The sequence below is a fragment of the Rhinatrema bivittatum genome, chromosome 19 (assembly GCF_901001135.1).
Source record: "Rhinatrema bivittatum chromosome 19, aRhiBiv1.1, whole genome shotgun sequence".
Classification (NCBI taxonomy): Eukaryota; Metazoa; Chordata; class Amphibia; order Gymnophiona; family Rhinatrematidae; genus Rhinatrema; species Rhinatrema bivittatum.
In genome coordinates, this window is record NC_042633.1 from 37542965 (window position 1) to 37563461 (window position 20497).

Genomic DNA, 20497 nt, shown 5'->3' on the forward strand with positions numbered 1-20497 from the left:
CAAAACTATGAGCTGTACACAGCATTGCTCAGATGTACCTAAGAGTCCCTTCTCCATGGGGCTCGCAATCCAGTCAAAACAGACAGATAACGGGCTTCAGGAAAGTGCATTTATCATAGTAAATGTGGTTTTGAAATAAACAATGCTTATGAGCAGGAGAGTCAGGGTTTGAGATATAATGGCAACCTCCAAAAAAAAAGTAAGTCATCTCAAAAGTGCCTTAAGGAGCATTCCTGCCACACGTCATCCACTAAGTAATCCCACAGCACTGAGCAGCAAGGAGATGGGGGGGAGCACTGGGCACCTTCACAAAAGTTTTCACCCCCCTCCCCAAAAAACCAAAAACTCCATAGCGATGCACACAGACTACGGGCTCTGTCCTCTTTTGATGTGTAACAGTGCAACTGACACCTGCAAGCCCTGGGCATAACTGTCCCTCCGCTCGAAAGAGGCATAGAGATATCCCCAGCCTGCCCACCCCAAGACTGGTTATAACTGTCCCTCCACGAGAGAGGGAGAGACATATCCTCACCCTGCCGCTCATGCTCCCACCACCAAGCTGCATCTAACCGTCCCACTGCTGGTAGACAGAAATGATGCCTCTAATAGCAGCGTGCTGGAGTGCCATGCTTCTCACAGGAGACTGAAACGAAAATGTTCAGCACCCCCTCACCCTTGTGTCCGAGACCATGTGAAATAAACCATCGCCGGTGTAAATGAGGGAGACACCACACACCCGCGCTGCGTGGAAAACCAAAACACTTTATTACAATAGCTCAGCTTTCTAGGTAGGGTGACTAACGAGGGCCACATTCTGTTCCTGCCAGCCAACCCCCCCCCGGGACAGAGAGGTCCCCTGCCCGTGCAACTATGCCATAAGGATTTAGACGGTCCACTGCCAGGTAACGTCATTCACCCTCTACAACCTGCGGAGAGAAATCAGAAGAGTAAATTCCAAAGAACGTGAGAGAAAATGCCGAGCGTTATGTCCATCGCAGGAAGCAGCCTGGAGGCCCTACCACAATGTTCTTATAAGAGGGGAGTTCTTCTAGGAAGAATCCCTTCCCTCGGTCGTCAGGGACTGTGAAAAAATGGTTCTCGTCCACGGGTGGCATCCTTAGTATGACTGAACCGAAGCATGTGTTCGTTTCAAATTGTTTCAGTGAATCTCTGGAATGTGCTCGGTGCATCCATTCAGTGCGCAAACTTACAGATCAATGTCAAGGATTGAGCTGCACCGACCGGGCTGGGGACTGGAACCCAGGAATCTGCTGCTTGCAGACATTTGGAGTAGCGGGGGGGGGGGGGGGGAATTTGGAGGGGTGTCATCCATTGCACCCGTGAAGTGGAAGCAGCTGGGCGAGCGCTGGGCATGGATTTGCACACGCAGGAGTAGGAGGTGTACAAGGCTGGCCTGGCACCTACCTGTTCAGGGACCCCCCACCACCGAGAACCTCTCCATTGGGGGTCCCCCTGTCAGAGGGATCTTATTTGGTTTCTCGACAGTCAGAAGGGGTGTTGGCAGTCCTAGGAGTGAGGTTCTCCCTGGGTCTAGGAGAGAGAGAGAGAGTAGTGGTAAGAATTATATGCGAGGGAGGTGGGAAGGGTGCAAGTGAGTGCACAGAAAAGTCATTCATTGCAGGCCAGCAAATAGACACTACAGATCTTCAGTTTCTTAGTACCAATGCTTCAGCTAAGCAGTGGCTTTTTTTTTTTTTTATAAAACAGCCTTGGTGCACGCTCTGTTGCATGTGAGAACAGTGCCCACCCTGCATGGCTCTTATGTCCTAAGAGGCACCCACGCATGCAATCCTGACCGCAGGAGAGTCGGCACCTACCGCCTATCTACCAGGGGAAATGGAAAATAATATGCAATTATGTAAAAAAAAAACAACCTACAAAAACACTCCCACATCAAATGCCCTTAGGAAAATAAAAATAATGCAAGCAAACAAAACCACTGAATTCTATCTACGTAATTAAAAAAAAAAAACAACCTATCAAGAAATCAGCTTTAGTGTGACCTAAAACTTTTTTTTTAAGACCCCGAACCCCACCCATCCTTGTCCCTGTGTACCCCAGGGTAAAGTCGGAGGCTGGATTGATGTGTGCGCCCCAGTATAGATCACACATCCAGTGTTATCCACTCCTGCCGTACTATCCCGTACGCACGGCAATGTACTGATACACAGAAAAGGTGGTCCCTGCTCCATGGAGCTTACCATCTAGTCCAGGCTCATCCGCAAGGGAAGGGAAGAGGATTCCAGGAAACTCCCCTGGACGTGCCCAGATGAGTGCAGACTCCTGCGTTTGGCCTCCCTTCCAGCAGATGGAGACAGAGACTGCTGGGCAGGAGGGGGGGGTGGTGGATGGCTGTGCCTGCTGCTGCAGTTTCTCCCAGCAACGGGGCGGGCGGGTGGATATTAATTCTTGCATAGTGTCTCGTTTAAAAAAAAAACCCAAACAAACCAAGAGTGTCACAGTCGGCAGAGCCATTCGGTTCCCACAGAACCTTACCCACCCCTTCCTGTCCACCCTGCTCAACACTTGACCACCTTCCAACCCCAAAACCCCTTCCCTCATGAGGTGAGCGCCAGATGTGTGTGTGTGTAGGGGGGGAGGGGGGAGAGCTCGATCACTTACCTGTCTGGGAATAGATGAGCCAGAGGCCGCCAATTAGGAAGACCCCGATCACAAAGGCGGAGACAGAGACCCCCACCACGGCTCCCATCTCGACTTCCTGCTGGGCATCTACTGCAGAGGGAAGGGAAAGAGGATCAGAGGCGCACCCCCTTTCTTTGATCCTGGTTTATAGTCGTGGCTGTTTTGAAATATTTTATTGGTGTTTGGGACATTTATAAAAAAGTTGTATATGAGTTTTTCATTATTTGATCTTTTATTCATCAGCTTTTTTTTTTTTTTTTAAATATTATTAAAATGTTGTTAGAATTTTGATTATGTATTTATTTTATTCCTTGATTTGATTGTTTGATGTTTGAGGAATGGTGATGGTTCTGTGTTTTTTTTCATTGTTGCACTGCAGAGAGAGTCCGGCTTCTTGTGGTTTCCAGTTCGGTTTTTGTCTGAGCGTTTGTATTTCTACTTTATGGTTGCTCTATTCTGTATTCGGTGAGGGTCTGCTTATGTTCTGCATTCTCCTAATAGGAAGTGTATTCAGGCTTTTGGAGCGTCAAGCCCACACCCAACACCACAGGCCTAATATCATCTCTTGCAGGGATTTCTGGTTGGCATCACAGCAGTGCATGCAAATATGATGTAAGTGATATTTTTACCTCAGAATACTGTACTCTGATATTTTTCCTGTAAAATATAAATGCATAACTCTTAACTGTCTGTGTGCAATGGGACGGGGGGCAATGTGCAAGGCTCTGAGGTTCTCCTGGGGCACCTTACAGCCCTGCACCAGCCATGGATTCGGGGAAGTGGGGTGGGGTCAGTTTTAATGTCTCACTGAAGGAGCTGGGCGTTTTTTGGTGGGCCCGGGACAGGGAACGAATGAATGGGGAGGGGGGGAGAGCACAGTAATTGTTCGCACAGGGCAGCAAAAACCGCGAGCGGCAGCCCTGGGCTGAGCGATGAGCCGGGGACCCGGAAAAGACTCACCGGCGTGCGCGGGGCCCAGCTCCACCTCCGTGGCCTCCGGCAGAACCCGCGGCTTTCCGCCTGTGAGGGGGGAAAAGAACGGCGCAGGGCAGGTGTGAGATAAGCGCGCCCAAAGCTCCACTGATCCTAATCTTTTCCTCAACACAAGACCCAAGGCTCGAGGAGACGCGGCAACCTGCGCAAAACCAAACACTGACTGAGCCGGGGATTAGAACTGAGGCGCTGGGAGATAAAGGGATCCTTCTCTTCCCTCCCTGATAAAACCTCCAGGCCATACCAGACACCAGAAATGTGCAGCCGGTTTCCGTCCCCCCCCCCCCCCCCCACTCGCTCCAGAGCTGGCCGCCCATGCAGACTTAGCTGGATAGACCCAGAACGCGTAAGGATTTCGGGAAGGGAATATGGGCCAGAATGACAGTGAAAGGGCAGGCCACAGATCCCGTTTTGGCGCAGGCTGGCTGAACCCCTTGCACAGCCCCCACCCCAATGGGGAACGGGTTCTCACCTATGACAGCACCGGAGTCCTGGGCGTGGGCCGGAGCCTCCGCCTCCCCTGCCATGGTGACGATCATCGGCTTGGAGACGGTGCGGAGGAAGCTCCTGCTTACCGACTTCACATCACCACCACCACCGGCGCAGGCGAGATCCTGGGGGCGGCACTAAGTGGGGGTGGGGAGAGAGAGAGCGTTGAGGAGAGGGGAGGAAGCAGAGGTCACTTCTTTCAAGGTCTGTAATGTTCGCAGGCACCAAAGAAACGCCCACAGCACCACCATCACACCGAGTATCCCAGGGACCGAAATCCTGGAGGGAGACTGGCCTACTCCTGCTATTATAGCTTACATAGCATATCTAGAGCAACGTACGGTAGCAGATGACGGCATAGAAAGACCAACTGCTCCATCCAGTCTGCCCAGTTACTTCTTTCGATATTGTTGAGGATATCTCCCAGTTGTCAGCTGTACAAGCTTGACCACCTACAGGGTATCGCTCTCTTGAGTCATTTTGTTGCCTCCCTCTTTCGTCCTCCACCACCCGGGACAGATAAGCACACAAGTTTCCATACTTAAACACATCTCTCTTCTCCCCCCCACCCCCCATGTCTTACCCACAAGCTTTGCAATCATCTAAACTGTTACAAAAAACTAATGAGGCTGTTGGACAGTACCTGGCCAGTCACCAACCCAAACTGGTTTCTGGGGAGATGTAGCCTGCTGGGACTAACCTGGTTAGCCCATGCCCTACAATGTCGCTAGCTTATGCCTTTCTTTATCCACCCTTTGCATTGGTAAAGTTGTGTGCACATGCGTCCGTGTAGTAGTGGTGGTGGTGTCTTAGTAGAGGAACAGCAGGTGTTGTTGCAGGGCAGGAGTGAGGTGCATTGGCAGAGCTCTGTGTGAGGGTCTCAGTACTGGAATAGCAGGAGGTGCTGCAGGACAGGAGTGAGGTGCATTGGCAGAGCTGTGTGTGAGGGTCTCAGTACTGGAATAGCAGGGGGTGCTGCAGGGCAGGAGTGAGGTGCATTGGCAGAGCTGTGGGGGAGGGTCTCAGTACTGGAATAGCAGGAGGTGCTGCAGGGCAGGAGTGAGGTGCATTGGCAGAGCTGTGTGTGAGGGTCTCAGTACTGGAATAGCAGGGGGTGCTGCAGGGCAGGAGTGAGGTGCATTGGCAGAGCTGTGTGTGAGGGTCTCAGTACTGGAATAGCAGGGGGTGCTGCAGGGCAGGATCGAGGTGCATTGGCAGAGCTGTGTGTGAGGGTCTCAGTACTGGAATAGCAGGGGGTGCTGCAGGGCAGGAGTGAGGTGCATTGGCAGAGCTGTGTGTGAGGGTCTCAGTACTGGAATAGCAGTGGGTGCTGCAGGGCAGGAGTGAGGTGCATTGGCAGAGCTGTGTGTGAGGGTCTCAGTACTGGAATAGCAGTGGGTGCTGCAGGGCAGGAGTGAGGTGTATATGGAAATCTTGTAGATCTGCTCACACGGTAGACGGGACCTATCTTGTGGTTTCTGTTTTCTTCACATTACCTAGAGGAGAGAGTTTCTGAGACATCCAGTGCTAACCTTGGGAGCATCCCAGGGTCCCTCCTTGAAGCACAGCGCCAGCTGGCAGTGCAGGAACTGGATAGACTCATTATAGACCGGCCGGAGCCTGAAGGCGAAACGCCGGACCTCCTGAGCGGGTGAGCCCTCCGCCGTCAGGCTGCCGTACGTGGTCACGCCGGGGTCTGCCGGGCAGGCGTCGCGCACCACCACGAACTCCGACTCCGCCTCAGGATCAGAGGATGGCGAGACGCGGCACAGGCGCACGGAGAAGCTGATCCGGGAGTCGGTTGGCAGGAGGACAGCCTGGAAAATTGGGGGGGGGGGGGGGGAAGCAAAGAGCAAGTTTAGATACAGCCGTCTGCTGGCCGGCACCGGAGCCACAGCCTCCCTCGTGGCCGAGCCGTGCTGGCAGCTGCAGTGCCAGCCTGGAGGAGCCAAATCCCTTCCCCCCTGGCTGAGCTCAGGGCCTACTCCACAAGCCCCTCGTGCTTTACCCCCTTTAAGTCTTGACCGAGTCCCGGTGGAATCTGGATCAGAACCGCAAGAGGCTCAGCGTTTCCAGGCCATGCTTAACCTCACCCCCCTCTCGTCCGTGCCATCAGCACCAAAATCCACTCTAACTGGACAGGGATGGGGGGGGTTCCCCGTGAATCCACTAAAATACCCCAAAACAAACCATTCTTTAAAGGGCCCGATATTAAAACTATTTTGTAAATGGAGGCTTTGCTTTTGTGAAGCCCCCGAGCTTGGACCTGCTCCCCGACAAAGCTCTCACCATATTCAGTTTGGACAGCCCCCCCCCACCCTCGGTGTAAAGAGAGGAGGAGGGGGAGTATGGGAGAGGAGGGGGTGCTGGGCTCAGGGCGTTTCTGCTTAAACAGGCCCGTGAAAGTTTTAACTGAGGACGGCTCTGGTGCCGTTCCTGCTCGGTATCCGTATGGATTCTCACCTTACATAACATTTTTATTTAGGATTTTCTTATGGGGGTTAGGATTATATTTTTATCTTATTTTGTGTGGGTTATTTGTACCGCGGTTTTGTTTTTTTCTTTGTTTTACTCTGCCAGCAGCTTATTTCTCTTGCATGTAAAAACTTGTCATGGCAATAGAACGATCTGAATCTTACTCATGGATTGGCGGGTGAGAAGATCGATCGGTCAGTCACAACCGGGGCTCGCCGTGGCGCGGATGACGCAAGGGGGGTGGCAGGCACGCGGTTGCTCATCTCCTGGGGGTGGGTGTCACACAGAGGGGTGGGGGAACTCACCTCGATGAAGACCCGGCTGTTAGCGGGGACAATGCAGGGCCCGCACTGCTGCAGGAAGCTCTCCGAGCTGTAGGCCTCCAGGCGGAGAAGAGCCTCTCTGGGGACCAGACGTGCCCTCGAGAGATCAGACGGGGCCGCATACGCACAGGTGAACTGCACAGAGGGAGCCAGTGTAAAATCTTGGCGTTTCAAAAGCCATAAGAACATAAGGACAGGCCATGCTGGGTCAGACCGAGGGTCCATCAAGCCCAGCATCCTGTTTCCAACAGAGGCCAATCCAGGCCATAAGAACCTGGCAAGTACCCAAACACTAAATAACTGATTCACATTAACCCGTTCTAGATCTCTCATGATTTTAAAGACCTCTATCATATCCCCCCTCAGCCGTCTCTTCTCCAAGCTGAAAAAAAAAGCCTATTTGAGTAGCCAGTGGCTCGCTACCACCTCAATCTCTTCATTTGAGTTAAGAACGTGAAGTTGTGCACTGGAATTGGGATGCTGCGACGCAGTCTCTGGCAAATCACATAAATGAGAAGAGGTGGATGGCACTTTATAAAAGAACCAATTTATTGAGGGGCGAACTTTCCAGGACAGAGTCCACCTCGTTGGTCGCAACAATGGGGCGACTCTCTGACATCATATGTAGTGTGACATCACCAAGCCCGGGAGCGGCAGGGAATCCCAGGGATAGGGCGAGATCGCCGAGCCCGGGAGCGGCAGGGGATCCCAGGGATAGGGCGAGATCACCGAGCCCGGGAGCGGCAGGGGATCCCAGGGATAGGGCGAGATCACCGAGCCCGGGAGCGGCAGGGAATCCCAGGGATAGGGCGAGTTCACTGTCAGCGGCAGGGAATCCCAGGGATAGGGCGAGATCACCGAGCCCGGCAGCGGCAGGGAATCCCAGGGATAGAGCGAGATCACTGTGAGCAGCAGGAAATCCCGGGAGTGGAAGGGAATCCCAGGGATAGGGCGAGATCACCGAGCCCGGGAGCGGCAGGGAATCCCAGGAATAGGGCGAGATCACAGAGCCCAGCAGCGGCAGGGAATCCCAGGGATAGGGCGAGATCACAGAGCCCAGCAGCGGCAGGGAATCCCAGGGATAGGGCGAGATCACAGAGCCCGGCAGCGGCAGGGAATCCCAAGGAGGAGCGAGACCAGCAGCTTCCCCTGCATCTTACCTTGATCCTCTGCAGGTTCTTCTCGGCCGCCTGCCGGCTGGGAAGTGTCTCCTCCGAGCCATTGCCGGGAGAGGGGAATCTGGGGTCCCTCCTCAGCAGAACCTGATAAAAAAAAACAAACCCAAAACAGAACAAAAGACAGGGGTAGCCCGTAGCCGGCGGTCACGTAACCTGCACCCTGCTGGTTGTGATCTGTAGATCCCTCTTCTCCACCTTACAGCGAGAGAGAGGGATACAATGCCTTATTAGGTCCCTTCCAGAGCTTCACATAGTTGAATCTGGTCCATCTATATATTTTTTTTTTACCCTCCCCCCTCAGTCGGGCTAGCCAACAATGACAGGCCCTTAGGAACAAGCTGAGCCAGTCTTCGGGAAATCAGAACTACATCACCCAGCATGCAATGGGTTGAAAGCAGACGTGAATCCGCCTCTTTGGATTGACCTGGGCGAGGTGGCGAACCTACCCATTGCCGTCCCTCTTCTGGCTCGTGTTGGGTTTTTCGGGGGGGTCAGTCATTTGGGGGTCACTCACCGCGTTCCAATAGAGGAGGACCCCGGGAGCGGAGTCCATGCCCGTCCCTGGCAGCGTGCCACAAGAAGTGAGGGGGGATTCCAGCAGGAAGTGGCTGCTGTTGGACTGGGCTTGACACCTGGGGTCCTGCAGGGTGACCTGGGCTGCAGAATATCCAAGAGCCTGAGTCACAATTAAGGGAGGGTCAGGGAGAAAGGGAACAGAGGTAAATACGGTTGTAAGACAAGGAGACAAGGAAGAAGCAACTTAATGGCAATAACTGGGCGGCCATGTTTAACCCCATGTATGACCTTGGGCTAGTTCACTTGCAACCTACATCTCATACCACTGTATACAGATTATACCTCCTCATTACCAATCCATGGTAATCTGTCTCCTTTGGTTATCCCAGAGATGACCCTCTTTCCTCATTATATTACCGTAGTCAATATTTTCTTAAAATCTAAAACACGCTTTCATTCATTATAATAGGAGAATTTCAAGGGCTGTTCCTTTCCGTAATATAGAAGAATCGCTGCGACTACCTCAAGGGCAGAGAGACTGGTGGCACCTTTCTGGCATCAGGCATGTACTGTAAACTTACAAAGGGGGAGACGGTAACAATAATATCCGTGTTGGTTCCATCCTAGCCAATTACAGTGGGATAAACCCAGGGCCAGTGTTTCCAATAGGCAAACTAGGCAGTCGCCTAAGGCGTCAACATTTTTGGGGCGGCAAAAATCCCACCAGCATGAGACCCAGAGGGGAAAAGCCAATACTGCCAAAGAAGGGAGCATTGGATGGGGGGTGCGTGACTGAAGGTTCACCTAGGGTGCCAAATACTCTTGCACTGGCCCTGGCTAAACCGAGGCCTGAGAAGATAACACATGAACATTGTGGATTATGACGGAAAAAGACCACGTGGGCCAGTTATTCCTGTCCACGCTGCGGGTACCTATCCCAGCTGTCAGCCGTAGAAGTCAAAAGTCAAACGTAGAGCCTGTGGAAGAGGGGAGTTTTGAACTCATGTCCCAGGACTACTTCTGATTCAGCAGGGCAATGTTTTGTCCATTAGACTGCTCCACCTCCCATTCAGGCACCCTCACTGGATCCTATTGTCATCTGGCCGTGGGTTCACTCTATGCCTTGGTTCTCCTCTATGGCCTTGGTTCTCGCATAAGCTCCCTCCCCCCGGCTGTAGGCTGTAGACACCGTTCCAGTGCTCTGCCCTAAGTTGGGTCCATGGCAACCCCCGGAGGGCCTCCCTGTCATTTCACTGCACGGAGAACAGGCACAGCTCATGCATAGTTTAGGCCAAAACTTTCATTATTATGGAAACAGTGAAAACGAGAGCAGGCAAAGACCTCCGGGTCTGTCCGCTCCCTCCCTTCTCCCTTTTGTATTGTAATACTGCAGAGCCTACGTGGTCACTGGCTTTACCCTTTCCTTCCCCACAACCAGGGATCCCTCTTTGCCTGACCGGGCTTCCTTTCAATTCTGTTTTGGCCCTCCCCCACACCCTTTGGGAGGCCGTTCCACTCGCCACCCTTTCTCCACTCCTGAGCCTACCCCACCTTCACTAGTGTATGGTGACCATTTGTCCCAAACTGTATCTCCACCACCATCTCACTCTGGGTTGACTTCGTGAAATCTAGTTCGAAAAGAGCCATCTGTGCCTCCTTCCCCCTTGGCTCCTCACCTCATAGGATCCATAGATGGCGTGCAGTACCCTAACCCCACCCAGCCCTCTGAAATGGCTTCAGAGGTACCCTGCAGATGCACTATCCAGATCCTGCGCACACATCCAATGGGATCATCAAGACTTCATCTGCCAGAGAAGCCCACAGCCCCAAGTCACCAAAGGAATCTGGGAACTGGGGCGAGGAGGAGGTGCAAAAAAAACACTTACCAGGAGGACATCTTTACGGACGTGGATGAGCATTCTCTTCTCGAGACACATCACGGACATGAGCTTCTCTGGGCTGCTTCCTCCTGCCAGCTCTTCCCAGCTTCCCACGCCACTTTCACCCCATCCTTCCTCCGAGCCTCTCGAAATGTTCTCCCAGGGTGCTGACTGGGGACTCGCAACCCAGTTCGCCCAGTGGGGGTTCTGGGGCACGATGGGCGGGGGGAAGCCTGGGGTCTCCTTTAGACCTGCCGGGGTGGGAGTGGAGAAGCAGGGAAGCCAAAAAGAGAAAAAAGAAATGTGAGCTCGGTGCAGACCAACATAAGGCGGCAGCATTTACGGGGAGTCAGACACCCATGTGCAACGTTCTGGGACAAATCTTGAGTTGGTTCTGTACAAGGTACCACAGCCTAGCAAGAATCCGGAGGCCATTTGACATAGGGTGCAAGAGAGGAGGGCAAGGTTCCTTCCGTAGGTCTAACCGAACCCAGGCAGGTGATGGCATCTCCCTCGTTGGAGGGTTTTTAAGAGAGACGTGCATTGGTCCAAACGGGTTCAGATGTAGTGGATCCTGCCTGGATGCAGGGGACCTCCTCTAGCCCTGTATGGATGACCACTTGAGATTCCTTCCATCCTACCTTTCTGTGATCCTAGAGGACCTCCCCTGGTCCCTTCCAGTCCCATCTTTCTAGGATTTCAGATGACCTCCTGAATTCCCTTCCAGCCTTCTTAAATGAGCTCCAGTGCTCCGTTTCTCCAGATGACCTTCTGGTATTCCTTCCATCCCTCTCCCTATGAGTCTAGTTGACCTTGAGGTCCCTTTTCGGCTGCTGTCTTTCTACGATTTCTAAATTTCTGCACAGGATTCAGCCTTCCCTACAGCTGAACTTCTAACCTAACCCTCCCTCTCGGCGTAACCTGAGCCAGACCCAGCAGCAGTATCTTTCTGAAGCTCAGCCCTGGGTCCAGTTACTGCCTTCTGCTCATTCATCCCCCCCAAGGATAAGGGGATTAGCCAGGCAGTAATTAGAGAAGGATGTTTTCTACGATTTTGCTTGAAAAGCACAAACAAGAGTCTGTTCCTTGAAATGGCAACAGGCTAGGGCTCTGAAGTGGGCATGCTTCATGGCAGGGATGCAAATCAGGCCCACCAACAATGGAAAACACTCAGCAAAATGAGGAGCACCCCCCTCCCCCACCTTTGGGGGTGGGGTCTGACAGGTAGCGCTGCTGTGAAACCCAACTGTGCCCCCTACCCACCTTTTCCTTAAGCTATTGCACAGGGAAAGTGGCATCTGAAGCCAGGGATGTGTTCTTTTCTGCAGCAGCAGTCGTCAGGCACCTTAGATACCATATTATTAAGCAATGTCAAGAAACATCAGGAACCCTGGATTCTATGACACGCACAGATGTGTAAAGCAAGCACAGCAAGGACGGCTGAAGAGTGGGTCCTCAGAGCTCTATGCACAGTGTCCCACCCGTACACTTAAAGCATGAATACAGCACAGACACAGCTGAAGACTGGGTGGAGGGAGGAAGAGAAGAGAGCATTTGAACCCAGAGAGTCTGTGGCTATAGCAAATGCTGTTACTCAAAAACTCATTTTTAGAAAGCGTTGGGAAAAATATTGCACACTGTGACGATAAGGAGAGAGAGCGAGACCTAGAAACCCGAGGAAGAGGAGGAGGATTGCGCAACCGCGGCGGTGCTGCTGCTCTTTCAGGCTCTCGGTCACTTCTTGTGGTTCACTTAGGGGAGCAATTACTTGGGCGCGAGGTTCATTGGCCTTCCTGCTCCCCAAGGCTGTCTGGGAACTTTAAAAAAGCGCTAACATCTAGCAAGCGGCTGAGTGTACAGAAAATAATCATTCCTGGCTGCTCCCATGGCAGGTGGAGGGCTCCAGGTCCCTAGGATCTGATTTGGAGACTTTGTCATTCACCAGTCGCCAGCTGAGCGCCTTCCAGAAGCGTAAACAGGAGAGAAGGGCAGGCTGGCTTTCACCCCACAGCAACCAGCCTTAAGAACATAAGAAACAGGCGAGGCTGTAGGGCCTGGAAGCTCTGGCTTGCCCTCCAACAATGAAAAGCAGAGCCTGGCCCAGGATCTTCAGGTCCTATCGGCCTACATAAAAATGGCACCCAATGTTGGACCCAGTTGGTGGCTGAATTTTTTTTTTTGGCGAGGAAGAGTAGTGGTGAATCTGTCGTAAGACCAGCAACATAGACCCTGCTCCTGCCAATTTGCAGTGAGACAGACGAGCAGTGGGGCATTGGCATCCTGGAGTGGAATGGCATCATGGGAGCGATCATGGTGCAGTCAATTGGGAAGAAGGTGAGCTTGTAAGGCTGAAGGAGTCAGAAAAATTGCAACTGTCTCTAAGGACAAGCCATGAGTCCCAGTCTTCCCCTTCTCAACCAGAATCTGGTAGAGCTCTCTTTCAATGAGCGAAAGGCAGCTCGGGAAGAGGCAGACATACAACTTAACTTGATCTAGATGATCTGACTACCAACTATCACAAGTAACCTCAATCAGAGGGCAAGGATCTTAAATAGACGTGGGGAAAGTCCTCATGGACAAGCAACGTTCCTTGTATTCCAAGATTTGACCTGGGAAAATATCCTTGCAGCCCTGCGCATCTGCTTCTTGCTGGAGCCCTGACACCGCAGGGAGCATACAGGGAGTGAAGTTACAGTTACTTCGGAAAGAGTGAAATGGATCAGTGACGAGAGCAGGTAAGAATGAAGTGATACATTCTGACTAGACTTGTGTCTTGAGTAGTTGCATGAGGCTCGATAGAAAAATTCCCCGAGTACAGTCAGGCAGACTGAACCAGTTTAAGAGAGACCCAACTTCTTACCTAGAGGAAGGGGACCCTACCTCTGGTAGGAACTCATGCATATTGTATGCCAAGAATGCCAGGAGCTAGCAGGCTGCAACCCCCATCCCTAGGAGCTCAGGTTCCAGTCTACTGGCAGCTACTGCCTAGTTGAGTTTACGCGGAGAAGGGACATTCTCCTTACCCCTTCAGAAAAACATATTTAGTAACACTTACCCAATCCGTAGGGTTCAATGGTTGGCCAAGATGATAAATCAATCCCATGCACACTTGATAGACCATTTGGCTCTTTTCTGCCATCATTACTATGTTACCTGAAGATTGGGGTACAGGTTTGGGGCTGCCTGCCTTTACAAAGGAAAGCGAGGTGCATAGGTAGCGTATGTTAATTCAGGGAATGGAGTGAGGTGACCGAGCTCCATCTCATCAGGGACAAGGCTGAGCCAGTTCTGGTTTTGTCTTCACCCTCCATTGCATACTAGGACTCGTAGCCTTCCTGCTTTTCTTGGGAGAACCTGAACACAAGTACAAAAAATAATATAAAGCAGGACTGGTTTAGCCTGTCCCCAATGACCTGGATGGAGCTTGTTGGCCATGCTAACGAGAAAGGGAGGAGGGCAAGGCATGGAGGAATGTTTCCCTTGGAGAGGAGACCATGGCGTGATGTGGAAAATGACTGCAGATAATTTGGTTACTCTCTGGATCAGGTGGACAGTAGAGTTACACCAAGGGTGCAGGGAAAAGACAAGAAAACACAAGTTAAAAACAAGGAAAATGTAACATGACCTTAAATTAAAAAACAAACAAACAAAAACCCACTACACAAATAGCACCTACCTGCTGTCTTAGAGGCTGGAGGAAGGGTGAGGAGGAACAGGAGCATCAGGCCCATGGTTACCAGCCAACACTCAGGGGGGTCACCGCACTTGGTCTTCCACCCCTAGTGAAACCAAAGAAAATTAGCAACTGGGTCAGGAGCTCTCGTCAGGGAGCCATCAAGCCCAGCCTGGCTCTCTTCAAGCAGCCATTGTTTGCAGCCTCTCACCTTCTATCTGCCCATCTGGGTCTCCCGAGGGAGCCATCAAGCCCAGCCTGGCTCTCTTCAAGCAGCCATTGTTTGCAGCCTCTCACCTTCTATCTGCCCATCTGGGTCTCCCGAGGGAGCCATCAAGCCCAGCCTGGCTCTCTTCAAGCAGCCATTGTTTGCAGCCTCTCACCTTCTATCTGCCCATCTGGGTCTCCCGAGGGAACCATCAAGCACAGCCCCCAGGTCCTCCTTTCATCTGTCCTGCCCACCCACTAGCTAAGGGCACAAAAGGGGTGACCTCTTGAGGTTGATGGAGCAGAATACAATTCTGTAAAATGCCCACTTGAATCCATCTCTCTCCCTGGAATAACGTTTTAGTCCAGGGAAGGACACCCAAGCAGTAAAAACTGACAGCACAGACCAGCGACTCTAGGACCAGCAGGTACTGGCCCCACGACTGATCGAAGGGGATAGTTTAAAATCACCTTGAGTGCTTACAGCATTCTGCATCCGTGCCAGCGGCATGTCAGGTGTTCCCATGTCTCAGGATAACCTGGCAGCATCCGTGCACCTACCGTCATGCACTGGTGGGCAGGCTACCCCAGAGCGCTAGGAGAAAGGCCAATGCAGGGAGCCTTGGTGCCACCTCCTATCATTAACTTCTTTAAAAACAGGAGAAAAAAAAAAAGTCGGTAGCCACTTTTCTCATCTACTGGCAGTTCCTAGCTCTGCTACTGTTAATCTTGTAAAGCCCAGGAGAGTTTGAAGAAGCACAGGGGAGGTAAATCTGACATTCCCACGGGTTTTATCTAACTTTGAATCCCCCCTAGGACTTCTATGGCATCCAGTGGGAGGCTCGACACATTAGACCTGGTGACTTTACGGAGTCAGCTTAGCAGGGGGTGGGGGATCAATGACCCTTTGTTAACAGAAATGGAAGCAGCTTCAGTCACTAGGAACCCTGTAAACTGAGATATAAACTCTTCTTGCAAGGGGGAATCCTGGAAACCTATCGGGGAGGGAAGACGAGTCCTGTTCTAGAGACGGCACGAACCAGGAGCCCCCTAGCAGTCCCTTACACCTTGTGCTGTGCACTCATCCCCAGGATTTCTGGCACCATCTTCTGAGCCTGAGCCCAGATTTCTGGCCCAGATTTCTGGCACCATCTTCTGAGCCCTCGCCCAGAATCACTATCCTGTAAATAGTCCGTTGCAGTTTTTATTTATTGCTTTAATTCCTCCACCTCCTGCTCTTTGTATACTCCTCCTTGTTCGCCCTCCCTGTTCATTGTAATTTCTACCTTTAAAGTTACATTGTAAACCGGTATGATGTATGCATACTAATACCGGTATATAAAAGTTTTTAAATAAATAAATAAATAAACCAGTGCGTGAGAAGCAGGGTAGGAGCACGGACTGGACCAAGGGGGCTGCCCTCCACTCGCCTGTATCTGGAAGGGGGGGGGGGGGGGCTCCCACACGCTCACCTGTATCTGGAAGGGGGGGGGGGCTCCCACACGCTCACCTGTATTGGGATGGGGGGGGACGACTGCTCCACACTCAGCTATACCTAGGGCTGGGGCTCCCACACACTCACCTGTACCTGGCAGGGGGGCTGTTATACACTCACCTGTACCTAGGGATATATTGGGGGGGGGGGGGGACTGCTCCACACTCACCTGTACCTAGGGATGGGGCTCCCACACACTCACCTGTACCTGGCAGGGGGGCTGTTATACACTCACCTGTACCTAGGGATATATTGGGGGGGGGGGGGGACTGCTCCACACTCAGCTGTACCTAGGGATGGGGCTCCCACACACTCACCTGTACCTGGCAGGGGGCTGTTATACACTCACCTGTACCTAGGGCTGGGGCTCCCACACACTCACCTGTACCTGGCAGGGGGGCTGTTATACACTCACCTGTACCTAGGGATATATTGGGGGGGGGACGGACTGCTCCACACTCACCTGTACCTAGGGGATGGGGCTCCCACACACTCACCTGTACCTGGCAGGGGGGCTGTTATACACTCACCTGTACTTGGTAGGGGCTGCCTCATGCACCAGGACCTGGAAAGGGGGAGGGGGGGGGGTTGCTATTATCCACGCACCGATACCCGGAGGGGGCTGCCACACATTTACCTGCACCTTGAGGTTTCCAACTTCTCTCTCTGCAAGTAAGACAGCCAAGGGATTGCAGACTTCAGGCTGGAGGTTCTGCCAGGGGCTCAAAGGGTTTTTATAGTGTCAGACGAGCAACGGTGACGGAAAGTGGTGGAAATAAGATCTTTGATTAATCAGTGAGGTTGATGAAGTTATAAGTGGCATTCAGTTTCCAAGAAATCACTGGCAGGGCAAGTGCAGGCTGATTTTCAAATTACCTTTCTTTTAAATGAGGATTTCCAACTCACAGCAGCTCCTGCTATTCTGGCAGAGACCTCTCTCTCATACCCTGCTCTAATGCCCTCGCTCCTGCCCTGCAGCACCCTGCTATTCCAGTACCAAGACCCCCAACTCTGCCAATGCACTTCAACTGGAAGTCACAGCCACTTGTCCCTGCTTATAAGCATAGATCTGGGCTTCTGCAATCTTTACGCATCTCAAAAAAAGATATAATTGCGATGGAGAAGGTACAGAGAAGGGCAACCAAAATGATAAAGGGGATGGAACAGCTCCCCTATGAGGAAAGACTAAAGAGGTTAGGACTTTTCAGCTTGGAGAAGAGACGACTGAGGGGGGATATGATAGAGGTGTTTAAAATCAGGAGAGGTCTTGAATGAGTAGATGTGAATCGGTTATTTACACTTTCAGATAATAGGACTAGAGGGTACTCCATGAAGTTAGCATGGGGCACATTTAAGACTAATCGGAGAAAATTCTTTTTTACTCGATGCACAATTAAACTCTGGAATTTGTTGCCAGAGGATGTGGTTAGTGCAGTTAGTGTAGCTGGGTTTAAAAAAGGATTGGATAAGTTCTTGGAGGAGAAGTCCATTACCTGCTATTAGGTTCACTTAGAGAATAGCCGCTGCCATTAGCAATGGTTACATGGAATAGACTTAGTTTTTGGGTACTTGCCAGGTTCTTATGGCCTGGTTTGGCCTCGGTTGGAAACAGGATGCTGGGCTGGATGGACCCTTGGTCTGACCCAGTATGGCAATTTCTTATGTTCTTATACCTCAGCCAAGAAATAAGAGACAGGTACACATCTTTGAACAAAGGACGACCATTTATAGGTTTTAAATTTAGGTTCCATGCAAACCAGCTAGTGACAGATGAGGTTTAGCACGGCCAGGCCAGACCTAAGCCTCCTTGGAAGTAAATTCAAACCAGTTATGCTAGGACAGGTGTTTCCTCTGCTATTTATTAACCCCACAGTTCCCAGGTCTAGAAACATACTCTTCATCAGGGCATGCAAGAAGCAGGAGTATTAAAAGCAAGCGCCACGTGGCCCCCTGCCTGCCTTCTGAAAAGTTGGCAGCACCAGTGTTCCATTTAGGGATTTGCTGTCTCAACAGAGACCGCCATGTTGCTGTACAGTAGTGGTTGCACTTGGTGGCAGAGGATGAGGACAGCAAGCAAGCAGGGAGGAGCGGGCAGACTGAGCTACTCCTGCCATATACAGCCTACTATACAAGGGCAGATGTAATGAAGGGCCTTTCCCTTTGGTGTCTATGGGGAGAATGCACAAGCCAGTGGATTCCCAGTGACAGTGGAGTTGCATCCAGCGTATGAAGGCTTATTGGTTAAGGGTAGTAACCACCACACCAGGAAGTTACCTCATATTCGCTCTTTTCCTCACTTCCATCCTCAAAGTCTTTAGGGACCCACAGAGCTTATCCCTTGCCCCTCTGAAATCTCACTGTTTCTGTCTTCACCACCTCCTCCGGAAGGGCACAGGCCTCCACCAGCCTCTCCGTGAAGGAATATTTCCTGACGTTGGCTCAGAGTCATCCTCTCTGGTGTTTCATTACGTGACCCCTCCTAGTTCTACTGATTTTGTTCCAGTGGAAAAGGTCTGTCATTATGCATCATTAAAACTTTGCAGGCATCTGAAGGTCTGTATCCCATCTCCCCTCCAGGGTTATATATATTTAGGTCCTTCAGCCTCTCCTCCTAAGTCCAGTGATGGAGGCCTCCCACCCTTTTTGTCACCCTTCTCGGGACCACCTCCATCCTGTCTGTCTCTGTGCAAGCACCTGGCCCCACTGCTGGCTCTAGGGATCTATTGAACTACTCCATGCAAGGGCCCTCATCCCTAAAATATGGGGCTCATGCATTGTACTGATGCTGAGCAGCTGACAGCAATTAATTTATACAGGACAAATTCTTCTGTATAAAAAAAACAAAGGCTATCTATGCACTATCATTGCATGGCATTACAGAAAGCTATGCCTAGGATATGAAATAAGCTAAGTTACCATTCCACCCTCTTTCGATGCATCATTTTCCATTGACTGCCGAAGGGCCCTGGACTGCTCTCAATGTTACTTTTTGCTGTATGCTTTGTTACAATAGCTGTGCTGTATATATAAGTTGTGCTACCATGTGTGCGTGCGTTGTAGATGAGCAAAGGTCTGCAGACTCTTCTCCGCCAGCAGCCCTTATGGTCTGGCTATGGTACCATGAACTCTTTCCCCCTCCACATGGGGGGGGGGGGGGGGGGGGGGAAAATTCATCCCACTTGTCCAGGGCATGATAAAAGATACAGGGAGAACACAAACACACACCCAGACACAAAAGAAACACAACACCACTTCAGCATGGATGTGTCCATAATTGTTTTATCAGGGGAATTGTGACAGAGGAAAAATTGACCATGTCCAAACAATTTGTCTAAAATGCATAATAAATAGGTTACGGCTTGTTCAAACAATACAGGCAAAGATACAATCAAAATTTGGAATGAAAAAAAAAAAAAAAAGGCAGGATTCTTCCAAAACAAACTGCAGCCAGGTCCTGCAGGGGAAGTGCGTCCATGACAGCAGCCACCGACCTCTCAGCACACAGAGAAAGCGGCATATAAAGCTCAGGCTGGGTGTTGGGCCGTCCCAAACCCAGCTCGAGCTCTCTATGCCACATTTCACCATGCACACAACCAGGGGGAGGCAACGCTCCTGCTTTCCAGACACAGCCTTTCACATGCAAAAATTAAAAAAAAAAAAAAAAAAAAAAAGCGGTGGTCATGAGAACAAGTAAGGCCCAGGAACGCTTTTCAACAAGGCATAAAGCAGTGAGGTACAATCGGCAAGAGACACTTCCCTTCCCAGAGGAGCGGGGGCAGTTTGCAACCCAATCCCAAGGCAATACATCATGGCAATCCGTTTATTTCTGTAATACTCACTGAGGCTCCAACCCATGAGGCATGAGCACCGCCCCACCCCGAGTGGCTAGCTGGCATTTTTGTAGTGGGAGGTGGTGGAATCCAACCCGATCCCCACACGTCCCATCAATTCAAAAAAACAGATCTCCCCGTTTCCTGACTGCTGTCAAGTCACAAAACAGAAAGACACCAACAGGCTTACAGAAAGGAGAAAATGCCCACCGCCATGAGATTTAAAGCATCTAGAAATCCTCTTTATAAAACTTCAGTTTCACAAATCAGTAAAAGAAAACTGTTCCCGGCGTGCACGGCAGGGGGGAGCCTCCTTTACAAAATGGTGTCAGAGGTGACTTGTGCGACCTCACAAAAACGTATGGCCCAAGACAATGCCACCAGGGGGGTATGTGCAAGTTTCTGGCAGAAAAATCCCCCCAACATGGCCACTTCCCGCACGCCAGAGAAATACTGCTTAAAACCAGCTGAACGTTTTAGGAAAAAAGTAAAAAAAAAAATTAAACAGAGGCTAGAGCGGGAAGGACCGAAACACTGCAGTGTCACGCGCAAGGGCTCAGTTTTCTTTGTGTATCCGACTTCTCGTAGATGGATGCCCTGTCCTCCAGCGAGGAGCGGAGCTCTTGCAGACGCCCCTCCAACCAGGAGCTGGAAGTTAAAAAAAAAAAAAGACAGAATCCACAGGACAAGCGATAAAAATAGTACGAAGAAACCATATTTCTTTCCCCCCAATCAGCCTACAACCGTATTTGGCGTGTTGGAACGTAATTTTGT

General features: G+C 51.3%; 2 protein-coding genes across 4 annotated transcripts in view; both read right to left on the minus strand.

Annotated features, from left to right (window-relative positions):
* Nucleotides 1-781: 781 nt before the first annotated feature.
* LOC115080389 (transforming growth factor beta receptor type 3-like) lies at nucleotides 782-14909 on the minus strand. The gene is made up of 11 exons (XM_029584533.1): nucleotides 14883-14909; nucleotides 14195-14297; nucleotides 10525-10769; nucleotides 8637-8798; nucleotides 8105-8206; nucleotides 6927-7079; nucleotides 5679-5963; nucleotides 4130-4283; nucleotides 2644-2754; nucleotides 1426-1551; nucleotides 782-926 (listed from the first exon to the last, which is right to left on the minus strand). Exons 1-10 carry the CDS (start codon nucleotides 14907-14909, stop codon nucleotides 1430-1432), a joined length of 1464 nt encoding a protein of 487 aa, XP_029440393.1. The 3' UTR covers nucleotides 782-926; nucleotides 1426-1429.
* A 4245-nt stretch (nucleotides 14910-19154) lies between these two features.
* Nucleotides 19155-20497, minus strand: part of MAP2K7 (mitogen-activated protein kinase kinase 7) — a 28653-nt gene continuing 27310 nt past the window's right edge. For all 3 annotated transcript variants that reach the window (XM_029584589.1, XM_029584587.1, XM_029584588.1), the window contains one exon: nucleotides 19155-20371. In XM_029584589.1, the coding sequence (XP_029440449.1) occupies nucleotides 20266-20371 (106 nt within the window). In that variant the 3' untranslated portion in view covers nucleotides 19155-20265. The remainder of the gene's footprint in view (nucleotides 20372-20497) is intronic.